This window comes from Nerophis lumbriciformis, linkage group LG30 (assembly GCF_033978685.3).
Source record: "Nerophis lumbriciformis linkage group LG30, RoL_Nlum_v2.1, whole genome shotgun sequence".
NCBI lineage: Eukaryota > Metazoa > Chordata > Actinopteri > Syngnathiformes > Syngnathidae > Nerophis > Nerophis lumbriciformis.
In genome coordinates, this window is record NC_084577.2 from 6,493,384 (window position 1) to 6,510,086 (window position 16,703).

The 16,703-nt window shown below is 41.8% G+C and overlaps 1 protein-coding gene across 1 annotated transcript in view; it reads left to right on the forward strand.

Moving 5' to 3' along the window:
* Positions 1-16,703, forward strand: part of LOC133572609 (solute carrier family 12 member 9) — a 115,982-nt gene that overhangs the window by 12,388 nt on the left and 86,891 nt on the right. Inside the window, exons 5-6 of the mRNA XM_061925437.2 lie at positions 1,005-1,112; positions 1,188-1,299. Of these exons, the coding sequence (XP_061781421.2) occupies positions 1,005-1,112; positions 1,188-1,299 (220 nt within the window). The remainder of the gene's footprint in view (positions 1-1,004; positions 1,113-1,187; positions 1,300-16,703) is intronic.

A 16,703-nucleotide genomic window follows, 5' to 3' on the forward strand; every position in this document is an offset into this window, starting at 1 on the left:
CTATATCAGGGCTCATCAACACTGCAGGATTGGCAGCTGCTTGTGAATGTGAGCAGGCAACTTAAGCGACCTCAACACATTGTGAAAACCACTGTCAGACCTAATATTGTCTTGGTCTCTGAGAAGACAAAAGATGCCATCATGCTGGAGTTTACTGTGCTCTATGAGGATCAAATGGAGGAGGCATATGAATGGAAGAGAGAGATGTGTGAGGCCCGAGTTAATGACTGCAACAAGCAAAGATGGAAGGATGGAAGGTGCTTACCTGTAAAAGGAGGGTGCAGATGTTTTGTAGGGCAGTCTCTGTACAAAGCCTACACTTCACACTGCATCACAGGCGAGAAGAGGAGGAGAGCAATTTGAACAGCATGGAGACCGCAGGGAAAGCCTCCAGGTGCCTCACGAGATGAGATCTGTGGGAGGCTGCCCAGGCACAAGCCAAGGCTTAATTCATTTTAGCTAGGTTACCTGGGTGGGTGTATGATGTATAATCTGTAAAATTCGAAAACACTATCTTCTACATGTATGTAGGGTCACAAGATGTACGTTTCTATCAGATGTCACCCAAACCAGGCATTTTGCTGAAATGTAAATGTGCAAAATCATATTTCACACTTTCAATTGCTCAAATTCCTGTGGAATTAGATTTTTTACGGAATCTCCTCTATCTAAGCGTGGTTAAAAGCTGCGACTGCTTTATTTTTTGTGTCGTGTTGTCTACTACGAATGTGAATGGTCACTGCTAATAACTACTACCGGTACATATTATAAAAGTAAAAATGATGTTCAGTGTTGTGCATATCATTTAAATATTGTTGTGTACTGATTCATCATTTGTTGCCATACATTCAGAGTATACCACGAGGTTCCTCTTCTTTCATTAACAGTTGCATCTCAGTTGACTGTTGCACCGTGAACATTTTGTGCAAATTGAAATGGTAGGATGTTAGCTCAAATTATTGAAGCTTCAAGCACAACTGATCTGTCATTGTCTCTTCACATAGCTGACTACACTGTGGATTACACCACTGGAAATTTGATGACCTTTGCCACTGTGTTTGCTGTGATGTTTAATGGCTGTACTGGCATCATGGCGGGATCCAACATGTCAGGTATTTGGGAAGCATTTGCATGAGTTTGTACAAACTCATATTGTGCGTACTAACTGACCTGTTGACCCGCACTAGGCGATCTAAAAAATCCAAGCTACTCCATTCCACGTGGCACCATCACCGCTGTCATCTTCACCTTCATCATCTACAACCTGCTCAGCGTCCTTGTTGCCTGCTCTTGTGACCGGTCAGTAATATCCAAACATGTCTTTATTTTCATGTGCATCTGGAAAATGTATTGTGTGTTATCAAGTATGGCTTTCACCTGCAAGAGTAGTAATCTAATTGTAGCTAATTTTGTTTTCGTCTGATAAAATCAATGACTTTTTAACTATGCAATAATGCTGTGCATTAAGTCTCATTTTATGCTCCATCAATGATACTGTTATGAGCTAGTGCATGGCTGCGTGCACCCTGTCGTGAATGAATGCAAATGCACCTATATCTCCAACCCAGGTAAGGGTGGGTACCGATTTCAGTACTTTCATAAGCAAATAACTAGGCGTCGTAAAATCTTTACAGGCTAGTTTTACCCGACTGATGATGTGTTGTTGCAATAGCAATCTTGCAGACTAAACACCAGCCCAAGGAAAGAGTCACTTAGGCAGCAGTCAGAACAGACTCAGCTAAACTCCCTCTAATTAATGTTGCAATTTTCAACACCAACGAAGCAAGTATGCTGTGTAGAAAATGCTCGAACGTATAGTAAAGCTCAATTTCTCCTAGCTTGATGCTTATTAACAGTGGATTTGCCATAGACTGGCTACTATCAGCATTGGCGATTTACCGTGGCAATTTCAACACCTTCAAATTTGGTAATGAAAACTACAACTAAGATGAATGTTTCAATCAAGCTGCCTGTGTTGCCACAACGTTGACTGTTTTGTACATGGCTGCTAATCATATTTGAATGATTATTAACAGAACACTGTTAGTTTCGAACCATTTGTAGTTCTACAGCATTTATTAGTAGCCAGCGAGAAGGTATAGTTTTGAGGTGACGGATGTAAACAGAGGTCACAACACCGGAAGTAAATTACTCGAGGGAGATTGGCTATATGACAGAGTTGCCAAATGGGAAACTTTTTCTGATGATGATCACAAGAATGGTGTTTAAGGTCTGTTTATAATATTACTGGTATTAGTAAATGGTACTATTACAACTAACAATATTTAAAATGCTCCAGGACAGGGGGTCTCAAGTGAGTCCTCAATTCAATTTAATAGTCTCTGGTAAGTTTGTAGTTTGTAGTTTGCTTCCCTCTCCATACATCCTTTCTCTCCCTCGTATTTTTCCTGTTACTTGGTGCCACAGTTTGGTATTGATTAGCAAGTGTTGCTTAGGTACTAAACGGACATTACAGGGCTATTAAACAGTGCTGGAGATCAATGCTGCCATCATTTACACTGTAGCACTATTTGTCTGCAATACTTCACCATTGGAAAAATACAAACCCCGTTTCCATATGAGTTGGGAAATTGTGTTAGATGTAACTATAAATGGAATACAATGATTTGCAAATCATTTTCAACCCATATTCAGTTGAATATGCTACAAAGACAACATATTTGATGTTCAAACTGATAAACTTTTTTTTTTTTTTGCAAATAATCATTAACTTTAGAATTTGATGCCAGCAACACGTGACAAAGAAGTTGGGAAAGGTGGCAATAAATACTGATAAAGTTGAGGAATGCTCATCAAACACTTATTTGGAACATCCCACAGGTGAACAGGCAAATTGGGAACAGGTGGGTGCCATGACTGGGTATAAAAGTAGATTCCATGAAATGCTCAGTCATTCACAAACAAGGATGGGGCGAGGGTCACCACTTTGTCAACAAATGCGTGAGCAAATTGTTGAACAGTTTAAGAAAAACCTCTCTCAACCAGCTATTGCAAGGAATTTAGGGATTTCACCATCTTCGGTCCGTAATATCATCAAAGGGTTCAGAGAATCTGGAGAAATCACTGCACGTATGCAGCTAAGCCCGTGACCTTCGATCCCTCAGGCTGTACTGCATCAACAAGCGACATCAGTGTGTAAAGGATATCACCACATGGGCTCAGGAACACTTCAGAAACCCACTGTCAGTAACTACAGTTGGTCGCTACATCTGTAAGTGCAAGTTAAAACTCTTCTTTGCAAGGCAAAAACCGTTTATCAACAACACCCAGAAATGCCGTCGGCTTCGCTGGGCCTGAGCTCATTTAAGATGGACTGATACAAAGTGGAAAAGTGTTCTGTGGTCTGACGAGTCCACATTTCAAATTGTTTTTGGAAACTGTGGACGTCGTGTCCTCCGGACCAAAGAGGAAAAGAACCATCCGGATTGTTATAGGCGCAAAGTTGAAAAGCCAGCATCTGGGATGGTATGGGGGTGTATTAGTGCCCAAGACATGGGTAACTTACACATCTGTGAAGGCGCCATTAATGCTGAAAGGTACACACAGGTTTTGGAGCAACATATGTTGCCATCCAAGCAACATTACCATGGAGGCCCCTGCTTATTTCAGCAAGACAATGCCAAGCCATGTGTTACATCAACGTGGCTTCATAGTAAAAGAGTGCGGGTACTAGACTGGCCTGCCTGTATTCCAGACCTGTCTCCCATTGAAAATGTGTGGCACATTATGAAGCCTAAAATACCACAACGGAGACCCCCGGACTGTTGAACAACTTAAGCTGTACATCAAGCAAGAATGGGAAAGAATTCCACCTGATATGCTTAAAAAATGTGTCTCCTCAGTTCCCAATCGTTTGAGTGTTGTCAAAAGAAAAGGTGATGTAACACAGGGGTGAACATGCCCTTTCCCAACTACTTTGGCACGTGTTGCAGCCATGAAATTCTAAGTTAATTATTATTTGCAAAAAAAAAAAAAGTTTACGAGTTTGAACATCAAATATCTTGTCTTTGTAGTGCATTCAATTGAATATGGGTTGAAAAGGATTCGCAAATCATTGTATTCCGTTTATATTTACATCTAACACAATTTCCCAACTCATATGGAAACGGGGTTTGTACCTTGTTTCTAAACAGGCCCTCTCTACCCTCTTAAGTACATTAAATTACATTTTGGTTTGTTTTAAATGACATCCCAAAGTAATTTATATTATGCAGTTTATCCTCCGGAAACACAGTTTTTTCTGTTTTTTACTTAGGGCTAAAATGTGAATATTCTAAACAGGGCCTAAAACATCACATGACACCACATCAAAAACACACTGGGTCTGTCACATAGCCTGAGTCAGTATATCATAGCTTGTTTACAGTAGGGTGTTACTTAAAGGTGCTGTTTGCAACTTCCTCACAGTAACATTTTTCAAAGTAAAAGATACAACAAGAACACCACCGGCTAGCTTTTGTTACCATTAGTGGTTTAACAGAACACATTTGTTTGACAATTGTCTATATTTTTCATAATTACGAAGTTTATGTGATGAAACAATTTTACCGGCCCACATAAAATGAATGGTGTTTACGGCGGGAGCAGGGAGCGCGTGCACACAAAAAAACAGTCCAAGAGAAGCAACGAACAATTTGCAGTCATGTTAGCTATCAAAATTTATATTATTAGCTAACAACACCTAAAGCTAATGCTTGTGCATGTGTTACATATGTACATAATGTGAGAATTAAATATTTTTAAGTGTTCTTTCTTAATCAATAGTCATGTTTAAATCAGCTAGTATTTTCCCATGTGAACTCTTTGGTTTGTTTAAAGCAGCCAGTATTTCCCTTGTGAACTCTTTGGTTTTCATCTTATGTCTGCTAGTAAACTCTTTGTTTTACCTTGAAGGCGCCGAAGTGTCTGCACAGGCGAATAACATATTCCCTTTCTGTGGAGAAGGCCTTATCTGTTTTGAACAACAGCTGCATTTCTTTCTGGGCGAGAGGGGCTGTTTTCGCTCTACATAAGCTGACTCCTTTTTGTTTACTTCAGACCTCTTTCGGCGAAGCTATGGTTGCGTTGTAAGGGCTGGTCTCCTAACCTGACTCTCGCCAGATCTTTGTAGTTCACTGAGCTCCACAAGGATCTGGGCTCGAAGGCATTGCAAACTCCTTCCAGATAGCAAAAAATAATGAAACAATCAGGATCGCCGGGCGGGGTTTCATAGATGTGACGTAGCGCCGAAGCGACTGTTTGATTCAAACAACAATGGCGGCACGCAGCCCTCGATGCGTCGTGTGCTGACATTGATTCTGCTATTGCAACTGTTTTGTCGAATCTATTGAATATTAATTTTTTAAAACATGAACAGAGAACGGTTTTGAAGGCATTTATTTGTGGCAAGGATGTTTTGGCTCTTCCTCCGACCGGGTTTGAATTTCCCAGCGTCGCTCTCATCAGCGTCACAGGTTGATTTCGATGTGAGCGGTTGAAGTAGCACGTCATTCAAGATAACGGACAAGTGGTTTATCCAATCACAGGCAATGATTTTTTTACAAGGCCCCGCCTTCTGGTAATGAATCAATCAGGATCGCCGGGCGGGATTTCATAGATGTGACGTAGCGCCGAAGCGACTGTTTGATTCAAACAACAATGGTGGTACGCAGCCCTTGCTGCTATTGCAACTGTTTTGTCAAATCTATCGAATATTAATTCTTTAAAAGATGAACAGAGAACTTTTCGCTCTGTCATTATCCAATATGTCGGCTGTTCTGTTTTGGATTTCGCAGCGTTTTCTCATCAGCGTCACAGGTTGATTTCGATGTGAGTGGTTGAAGTAGCACGTCATTCAAGATAACGGACAAGTGGTTTATCCAATCACATACAATGATTTTTTTACGAGGCCCCGCCTTCTAGTAATGAACCAATCAGGATCGCCGGGCGGGATTTCATAGATGTGACATAGCGCCGAAGCAACTGTTCGATTCAAATAACAATGGCGGTACGCAGCCCTCGCTGCTATTGCAACTGTTTTGTCGACTATCGAAATTATTTAAAAGATGAACAGAGAACTTTTCGCTCTGTCATTATCCAATATGTCGGCTGTTCTGTTTTGGATTTCGCAGCGTTTTCTCATCAGCATCACGGGTTGATTTCGATGTGCGTGGTTGAAGTAGCACGTCATTTGAAATAACAGACAAGTGGTTCATCCATCCATCCATCCATCCATCTTCTTCGGCTTATCCGAGGTCGGGTCGCGGGGGCAGCAGCCTAAGCAGGGAAGCCCAGACTTCCCTCTCCCCAGCCACTTCGGCCAGCTCCTCCCGGGGGTTCCCGAGGCGTTCCCAGGCCAGCCGGGATATATAGTCTTCCCAACGTGTCCTGGGTCTTCCCCGTGGCCTCCTACCGGTCGGACGTGCCCTAAACACCTCCCTAGGGAGGCGTTCGGGTGGCATCCTGACCAGATGCCCGAACCACCTCATCTGGCTCCTCTTGATGTGGAGGAGCAGCAGCTTTACTTTGAGCTCCCCCCGGATGACAGAGCTTCTCACCCTATCTCTAAGTGAGAGCCCCGCCACCCGGCGGAGGAAACTCATTTCGGCCGCTTGTACCCGTGATCTTGTCCTTTCGGTCATGACCCAAAGCTCATGACCATAGGTGAGGATGGGAACGTAGATCGACCGGTAAATCGAGAGCTTTGCCTTCCGGCTCAGCTCCTTCTTCACCACAACAGATCGATACAGCGTCCGCATTACTGAAGACGCCGCACCGATCCACCTGTTGCTCTCACGATCCACTCTTCCCTCACTCCTGAACAAGACTCCGAGGTACTTGAACTCCTCCACTTGGGGAAAGATCTCCTCCCCAACCCGGAGATGGCACTCCACCCTTTTCCGGGCGAGAACCATGGACTCGGACTTGGAGGTGCTGATTCCCATCCCAGTCGCTTCACACTCTGCTGCGAACCGATCCAGTGAGAGCTGAAGATCTTGGCCAGATGGAGCCATCAGGACCACATCATCTGCAAAAAGCAGAGACCTAATCCTGCAGCCACCAAACCAGATACGCTCAACGCCCTGACTGCGCCTAGAAATTCTGTCCATAAAGGTTATGAACAGAATCGGTGACAAAGGGCAGCCCTGGCGGAGACCAACCCTCACTGGAAACGGGTCCGACTTACTGCCAGCAATGCGGACCAAGCTCTGACACTGATTATACAGGGAGCAAACCGCCACAATAAGACAGTCCGTTACTCCATACTCTCTGAGCACTCCCCACAGGACTTCCCGGGGTACACGGTTGAATGCCTTTTCCAAGTCCACAAAGCACATGTAGACTGGTTGGGCAAACTCCCATGCACCCTCAAGGACCCTGCCGAGAGTATAGAGCTGGTCCACAGTTCCACGACCAGGACGAAAACCACACTGTTCCTCCTGAATCCGAGGTTCGTCTATCCGGCGTAGCCTCCTCTCCAGTACACCTGAATAAATCTTACCGGGAAGGCTGAGGGAGGAGTGTGATCCCACGATAGTTGGAACACACCCTCCGGTTCCCCTTCTTAAAGAGAGGAACCACCACCCCGGTCTGCCAATCCAGAGGTACCGCCCCCGATGTCCACGCAATGTTGCAGTCTTGTCAACCAAGACAGCCCCACAACATCCAGAGCCTTAAGGAACTTCGGGCGGATCTCATCCACCCCCGGGGCCTTGCCACCGAGGAGCTTTTTAACTACCTCGGCAACCTCAGCCCCAGAAATAGGAGAGCCCACCACAGATGCCCCAGGCCCTGCTTCCTCATAGGAAGACGTGCTGGTAGGATTGAGGAGGTCTTCGAAGTATTCCCTCCACCGATCCACAACATCACACACACCATCCTCACCATACACGGTGTTGACATTGCACTGCTTCCGCTTCCTGAGGCGGCGGATGGTGGTCCAGAATCGCTTCGAAGCCGTCCGGAAGTCTTTTTCCATGGCCTCCCCGAACTCCTCCCATGTCCGAGTTTTTGCCTCCGCGACCGCTGAAGCCGCACATCGCTTGGCCTGTCGGTACCTGTCTGCTTTCTCCAGAGTCCTGTGAGCCAAAAGAGCTCGATAGGACTCTTTCTTCAGCTTGACGGCATCCCTTACCGACACCAGCGGGTTCTAGGATTACCGCCACGACAGGCACCAACCACCTTGCGGCCACAGCTCCGATCGGCCGCCTCGACAATAGAGGCACGGAACATCGTCCACTCGGACTCAATGTCCAACGCCTCCCTCGTGACATGTTCAAAGTTCTTCCGGAGGTGGGAATTGAAACTCTCTCTGACAGGAGACTCTGCCAGGCGTTCCCAGCAAACCCTCACAATGCGTTTGGGCCTGCCAGGTCTGTCCGGCATCCTCCCCCACCATCGCAGCTAACTCACCACCAGGTGGTGATCGGTAGAAAGCTCCGCCCCTCTCTTCACCCGAGTGTCCAAAACATGAGACCACAAATCCGATGACACAACTACAAAGTCGATCATGGAACTGCGGCCTAGGGTGTCCTGGTGCCAAGTGCATATATGGACACCCTTATGTTTGAACATGGTGTTTGTTATTGACAATCTGTGACGAGCACAAAAGTCCAATAACAAAACACCACTCGGGTTCAGATCCGGGCGGCCATTCTTCCCAATCACGCCTCTCCAGGTTTCACTGTCGCTGCCAACATGAGTGTTGAAGTCCCCCAGTAGAACGAGGGAATCACCCGGGGGAGCACTCTCAAGTACTCCCTCGAGTGAATCCAAAAAGGGTGGGTACTCTGAGCAGCCGTTTGTCGCGTAAGCGCAAACAACAGTCAGGACCCGTCCCCCCACCCGAAGGCGGAGGGAGAATTGCCACCCCAGCCCGCCGCCTCTCACTGCCGGCAACGCCAGAGTGAAAGAGAGTCCAGCCCCTCTCAAGAGAACTGGTTCCAGAGCCCTTGCTGTGCATCGAAGTGAGTCCGACTATATCTAGCCGGAACTTCTCCACCTCACACACTAGCTCAGGCTCCTTCCCCCCCAGCGAGGTGACGTTCCACGTCCCAAGAGCTAGCTTATGTAGCCGAGGATCGGACCGCCAAGTGCCCTGCCTTCGGCTGCCGCCCAGCTCACACTGCACCCGACCTCTATGGCCCCTGCTATGGGTGGTGAGCCCAAGGGAGTGGTTTATCCAATCAAATACAATTATTTTTTTTACAAGGACCGCCTTCTGAAATACATCTCCTATTGAGAACTCCCAGATCCATGTGTGGAGCTCAGCGAACTGCAAGGATTTGGCAAGAGTCATGTTACTGGTCTCCTAAAGCTTTAGTAAAACTTGGCCAAGTGCTATTCTGTCTGGGTGGTCTCTTTTACTCAACATATATGTCATCCAAAAGAACTTGGGATTGACCAGTGTGTTTTATTCTCTGAGAGGAAGACTGGTCGCGCAACAATAGATACATCATTACATAGGAGAGGGCGGGATATACTGTGTTAAATACATTGGAAAGTTGGCGCCCCCTAGGCATTTGTATAAATATTGCAAACCGCTCTTTTAACAGAATATATATCTAGAAAATATAATTCATGGTTTAATTATGGATCTAACAAAATCTTTTGACACAATTAACTATGATTTCTTATTGAACAAATTAGAATGGTATGGCATCAGAGGGTTGGTCTTAAACTGGATAAAAAGCTACTTAACCAACAGGAAGCAATACCTAAAGCTAGGTTAACATATGTCTACAGTGCTAAATATGTCTTGTGGCGTACTCCAGGGATCAATACTGGGACCAAAATGTATATTTATTAAGCCCTATAACTGTGCAGTCTTTACACTATACAGTATCTTTATCTTACATTTGTTTAAAATGTACAATACCTGTCTCACACAGCTCTACGGGTAAACTCATCCTGTAAATATTGTTTATCTTGTACATATGTTATCATATTAGTTCTTCTATGGTACTTTTTGTTTTTGTTTGTTATCTCTATTTTTATTTTCCTAATTCTGTATTACATGAAGAGCAACGGTAAGACCCAAATTTCCCCCTGGGATTAATCACATATCTCTGATTCTGATTCTGAAAATTGTGCAATCTCTATGTAAACATCATTTATAAAGTTACAAAGGACTTAAAGGGGAATTGCACTTTTTTTCGTTCGCAATTCTTGTAAGAGACAATAAGACAAAAGTTGTTTTTTTTTCCGCTTTCTAACATATACAAATCAACTCGTTCTTGGTGGCTATCAATGCAGCTAATGAGAACAATCAATTCTACCACTAAATCACTTTAAAAATGCATTAAAAAAACATCACCAATACTTAATTTACGTTCCGTAACCTGTATAATAACCAAACTGCAGCAAAACTGTTTTTGTAAGAGCGAACACTGAGGAACTCTTTTTCTAGCATACTAACACATCGACGTGCTATGGTATTAGCCGTAGAAGCTAACGACGACAAGATATAAGCTAGTTTCTACGTCAACATGAAACCCGTTTGAGTTTGTAATGCTCAACACTGCGATCGGACACCAATTTGTACTCACTGAAATATCATTTTACCGTATCTGTAAAGTATTAGCCCACATTTCATGTTTTGTTTGAACACAGCTCGCCAGCCAGCATATGCTGTCTGTCATGATGCACGCATGATGTTCTGCATGTATCATGATCGATATAAACTGTGACTCACTCCATGGACAGTTGTCTGTTTGGTCGAGCTGTCCAGGGATGTTTTGCCTGTTAATTATGGGTAAGCACTCCATTTATGTCAAAATAGCTTGACTTCAAGTTCCACATTGCAGCTTCGATTCACTTTCACCTCAATCTTCTGTCTGCTCCAACGCCTCACTCGGGGACGGCGTGGCGCAGTTGGGAGAGTGGCGGTGCCAGCAACCTGAGGGTTCCTGGTTCAATCCCCACCTTCTACCATCCCAGTCACGTCCGTTGTGTCCTTGAGCAAGACACTTCACTCTTGCTCCTGATGGGTCCTGGTTAGTGCCTTGCATAGCAGCTCCCGCCATTAGTGTGTGAATGTGTGTGTGAATGGGTGAATGTGGAAATAGTGTCAAAGCACTTTGAGTTCCTTGGAAAGGTAGAAAAGCGCTATACAAGTATAACCCATTTACCATTTACTCCTCCTTCGTATTGGCTTCTAGAAGCAGGAGTTCATTCTCCACAAGTTCAGATTCAAAAAGATAAGGTTGTGAATCCTCATTTGTCCAAAAATAGTCGTCCTCATTGTTTGTTGCCAAATCTGCCATGATTAGAACACACTCGCGTGTTTGTATCCGGAAGGGGTTGTTGCCAGAAGTCAGACGTGCACTGCTATGGAAGTGGAAATAAATGCGCTGAATAATTAGTTCCGGCAATGATTAAAATTACTAAAATACGGTAATTATTGTACATATCACATATTGTTATGAACATGTCTGTTACTACATTATATATAGACTTGCACTGTGTATACAAAAGGTTGACAGAGGGTTTTGAAGTTGTTTTATAGGGCTTTGAAGGCTAAACCAGTGATTCCCATTAGCCACATCTTCCAAGCCTTTTTTCTATCATCTTTAAAATCCAACAAAAAAAAAGGCATGTGTGTTCTTGTATTTCATAATGATTGTGAATGATAGGCAAAATTCCAAAAAAAGTGGAGTTCCCCTTTAAAAGTTAGTATTATTTGCAGACGACATGACTGTATTTTGTGCAGGAGACAACACAGAAGCTAATACAAATAATAGCAAGGAATGAACAAATTAAAGAGATGGTTTGACAAAAACAGACTATCCTTGAATCTCAGTAAAAATAAAATAATGCTGTTCGGTAACAGTTGAAGAGAAAGTCAAACACAAATACAAATAGATGGAGTCAAAGTATGTACAGAGCACAGACATGGTAAAGACAGAGTAGCATGGCAATAAAGTCTGCTGAGATGTTTTTACACTCAATGATATTTTCCCACATAGATTACTGCATCATAACCTGGTCACTCACTGGAAACACAATATTAAAACCCATACAAATAAAAATCATTGAATCAAAAGCCTCTGTGTAACATCAGTGTAACATTCTGGTAAAATATAAAATGTTGAACTTTGAAAATTGTATTCATTTTAAAACATAGTTGTTTCATTTATAAAGTTATTGATGGACTAGCCCCAGCCCCACTCCCCACATACATTCAACTAAGGACTGACAGAGGTTTTGGCACCAGCCCTCCTCCAGAGAAGACCTTGACATCCCCTACAGAAAACCAACTGAATACTTTCCACATGCACTGTACACCAGTTAATACCTTTAGGATTTCAGTATGTGGAATTAAATTACGGAATGGATTAGTAAACAATGCACTAATATAATCAGCTTTAAGAAACTGTTCAAACTCAAAGTGTTTACAAAGTACATAGAAGAATAATTCTGATGAACATCTTAAACTTTACAGAAAAATGAGACAATATTATTCATCATTATGTGAATCATAAATTACTTCATTATTTATTCATGATAACTTTATTTGTTGTTCATATATGTATTTAATTACATGATGATTTACTTACTTATTTGTCTATTTATTTATTTATTTACTTACTCCATTATTTATTCACAACATTGGCTAGTGACCAGTCGAGTGTATACCCCACCTCTCGCCCGAAGTCATTTGGGATAGGCTCTAGTTTACAAGTTACCCCAACGGGGAGAAGTCGTAAAGACAATTGATGGATAGATTTGAAAAATATGCATGTGTTTACTGTGAACTGTTTTTATTAATATCCACAGTATGCTTACCAGTTGTTACAATATTTTGTGCTTTACTGTCTGATGTTCAGCCCTTGCCTGCTTTGCGTTCTCATACCTTCACTCCACTCTAGAAATGTGCTAGGTTGATGATAAAGTTGAGAAGACAAGCAAATGTGGAGCATAAAATCATTTTTCATATACCATATCCTGTCATTTTTTCTGTTAACTTGCTATGTTTTTGAAGGTTTTTAGTATTTTAGTTCAATTAGATCTGAACTCAATTGAACAGAGAATGAGTAATGTCTCTGCTGAAGTGAATCATTTCAATTTATTAATAATTTCACAGAAACACTTTTACTGTGAGAGACTTTCATTTTGTGCTCGGTTTATCTAAGTGTGCAACATTTTTCGTCTTGTGATGTTTCTTTTCCACAGTAATGCTGTTTAGAAAGGAGAACAAATATTAGTTCTTATACATTTAAGGTTTTTCTTTACTCGGCAGATTGCTTCATCTTACTTCGAGTGTAAGTCATGGTCGCAAAATCCTGTGCATGTGATACATTTATGCGTGTATTGAATGGCACTCCTTTCCACACAATGGCCTATTGTTTACTGTGATAAAAAAAAGTAATGAGACAATATTTAACATACTGAATAACTGAAGAATGTGTTCATTGAGTAATAGGCACTCTCAGGGGAATGGTGGGCCAATAGTGACAGTATTTTCTTAATTTTCTACTGTAATATCTAACATCATGGAGGCTCTCACGAAATTGTCTTTGTCTAACTTAATCTTTTGAATACACAAAAGCACTGTATAAATTACAATTCAATCCCTCTATCCATTTTCTACCGCTTGTCCCTCGGGGTCACGGGTGGAAGGCAGGGTACACCCTGGACAAGTCGCCACCTCCTTGCGAAGCCAACACAGACAGACAACATTCACATTTACATTCACACACCAGGGCCAATTTTTGTCTGCAAGACTTTGTGGTAACTGTGGCGATTTCAATTCATTATTATACAAACCCTGTTTCCATATGAGTTGGGAAATTGTGTTAGATGTAAATATAAACGGAATACAATGATTTGCAAATCATTTTCAACCCATATTCAGTTGAATATGCTACAAAGACAACATATTTGATGTTCAAATTGATAAACTTTTTTTTTTTTTGCAAATAATCATTGACTTTAGAATTTGATGCCAGCAACACGTGACAAAGAAGTTGGGAAAGGTGGCAATAAATACTGATAAAGTTGAAGAATGCTCATCAAACACTTATTTGGAACATCCCACAGGTGTGCAGGCTAATTGGGAACAGGTGGGTGCCATGATTGGGTATAAAAACAGCTTTCCAAAAAATGCTCAGTCTTTCACAAGAAAGGATGGGGCGAGGTACACCCCTTTGTCCACAACTGCGTGAGCAAAAAGTCAAACAGTTTAAGAACAACGTTTCTCAAAGTGCAATTGCAAGAAATTTAGGGATTTCAACATCTACGGTCCATAATATCATCAAAAGGTTCAGAGAATCTGGAGAAATCACCCCACGTAAGCGGCATGGCCGGAAACCAACATTGAGTGACCGTGACCTTCGATCCCTAAAGGATCAATCTCTAAAGGATATCACCACAACGGCTCAGGAACACTTCAGAAAACCACTGTCACTAAACGCAGTTCGTCGCTACATCTGTAAGTGCAAGTTAAAGCTCTACTATGCAAAGCGAAAGCCATTTATCAACAACATCCAGAAACGCCGCCAGCTTCTCTGGGCCCGAGATCATCTAAGATGGACTGATGCAAAGTGGAAAAGTATTCTGTGGTTTGACGAGTCAACATTTCAAATTGTTTTTGGAAATATTCAACATCGTGTCATCCGGACCAAAGGGGAAGCGAACCATCCAGACTGTTATCGACGCAAAGTTCAAAAGCCAGCATCTGTGATGTTATGGGGGTGCATTAGTGCCCAAGGCATGGGTAACTTACACATCTGTGAAGGCACCATTAATGCTGAAAGGTACATACAGGTTTTGGAACAACATATGCTGCCATCTAAGCGCCTTCTTTTTCATGGACGCCCCTGCTTATTTCAGCAAGACAATGCCAAGCCACATTCAGCACGTGTTACAACAGCGTGGCTTTGTAAAAAAAAGAGTGCGGGTACTTTCCTGGCCAGCCTGCAGTCCACACCTGTCTCCCATCGAAAATGTGTGGCTCATTATGAAGCGTAAAATACGACAGCGGAGACCCCGTACTGTTGAACGACTGAAGCTCTACATAAAACAAGAATGGGAAAGAATTCCACTTTCAAAGAAAGCTTCAACAATTAGTTTCCTCAGTTCCCAATCGTTTATTGAGTGTTGTTAAAAGAAAAGGTGATGTAACACAGTGGTGAACATGTCCTTTCCCAACTACTTTGGCATGTGTTGCAGCCATGAAATTCTAAGTTAATTATTATTTGCAAAAAAATAAAAAAGTTTATGAGTTTGAACATCAAATATCTTGTCTTTGTAGTGCATTCAATTGAATATGGGTTGAAAAGGATTTGCAAATCATTGTATTCCGTTTATATTTACATCTAACACAATTTCCCTACTTATATGGAAACGGGGTTTGTAGGATGTCACAATGACAATGCATTGTACTTTAGATGAAAACACAACAAGGGAAGATAATAACTGAAGGGGTTTAACAATCACACAGTATCTTTGCGTACGTAAACATTTTTCTTCAGAACTTTAAATTCAATTAAGGAAAATGTGAACCAAAACAAAATTGTTGTGCATATATACATATATATATATATATATATATATATATACGTATATATATATATATATATACGTGTGTGTGTGTGTGTGTGTGTGTGTGTGTGTGTGTGTGTGTGTGTGTATATGTATATATATATATATATATATACGGTATATATATATATATATTAGAGCTGCGAATCTTTGGGTGTCCCACTATTTGATTCAATATCGATTCTTGGGGTCACGATTCGATTCAAAATCGATTTTTTCCGATTCAACGCGATTCTCAATTCAAAACGATTCTCTATTCATTCAATACATAGGATTTCAGCAGGATCTACCCCAGTCTGCTGACATGCAAGCAGAGTAGTAGATTTTTGTAAAAAGTTTTTATAATTGTAAAGAACATTTTATCAACTGATTGCAATAATGTAAATTTGTTTTAACTATTAAATGAACCAAAAATATGACTTATTTTATCTTTGTGAAAATATTGGACACAGTGTGTTGTCAAGCTTATGAGATGCGATGCAAGTGTAAGCCACTGTGACACTATTGTTCATTTATTTTTTATTTTTATAAATGTCTAATGATAATCAAGTCAATGAGGGATTTTTAATCACGGCTATGTTGAAATTGTAACTAATATTGATACTGTTGTTGATAATATTCATTTTTGTTTCACTACTTTTGGTTTGTTCTGTATCGTGTTTGTGTCTCCTCTCAATTGCTCTGTTTATTGCAGTTCTGAGTGTTGCTGGGTAGGGTTTGGTTTTGGAATTCGATTGCATTGTTATGGTATTGCTGTGTATTGTTTTGTTGGATTGATTAATTAAAAAAAAAAAAAATATATATATATATAAAAAAAAAGAAAAATTCTAAATCGCACAAAGTGACAATCGCGATTCGAATTCGAATCGATTTTTTCCCACACCCCTAACATATATATATATATATATATATATACATATATATATATATGTATATATATATGTATGTATATGTATATATATCCATCCATCAATCAATTTTCTACCGCTTATTCCCTTTTGGGGTCACGGGCCAATTTAGTGTTGCCAATCAACCTATCCCCAGGTGCATGTTTTTGGAAGTGGGAGGAAGCCGGAGTACCCGGAGGGAACCCACGCAGTCACGGGGAGAACATGCAAACTCCACACAGAAAGATCCCGAGCCCGGGATTGAACCCAAGA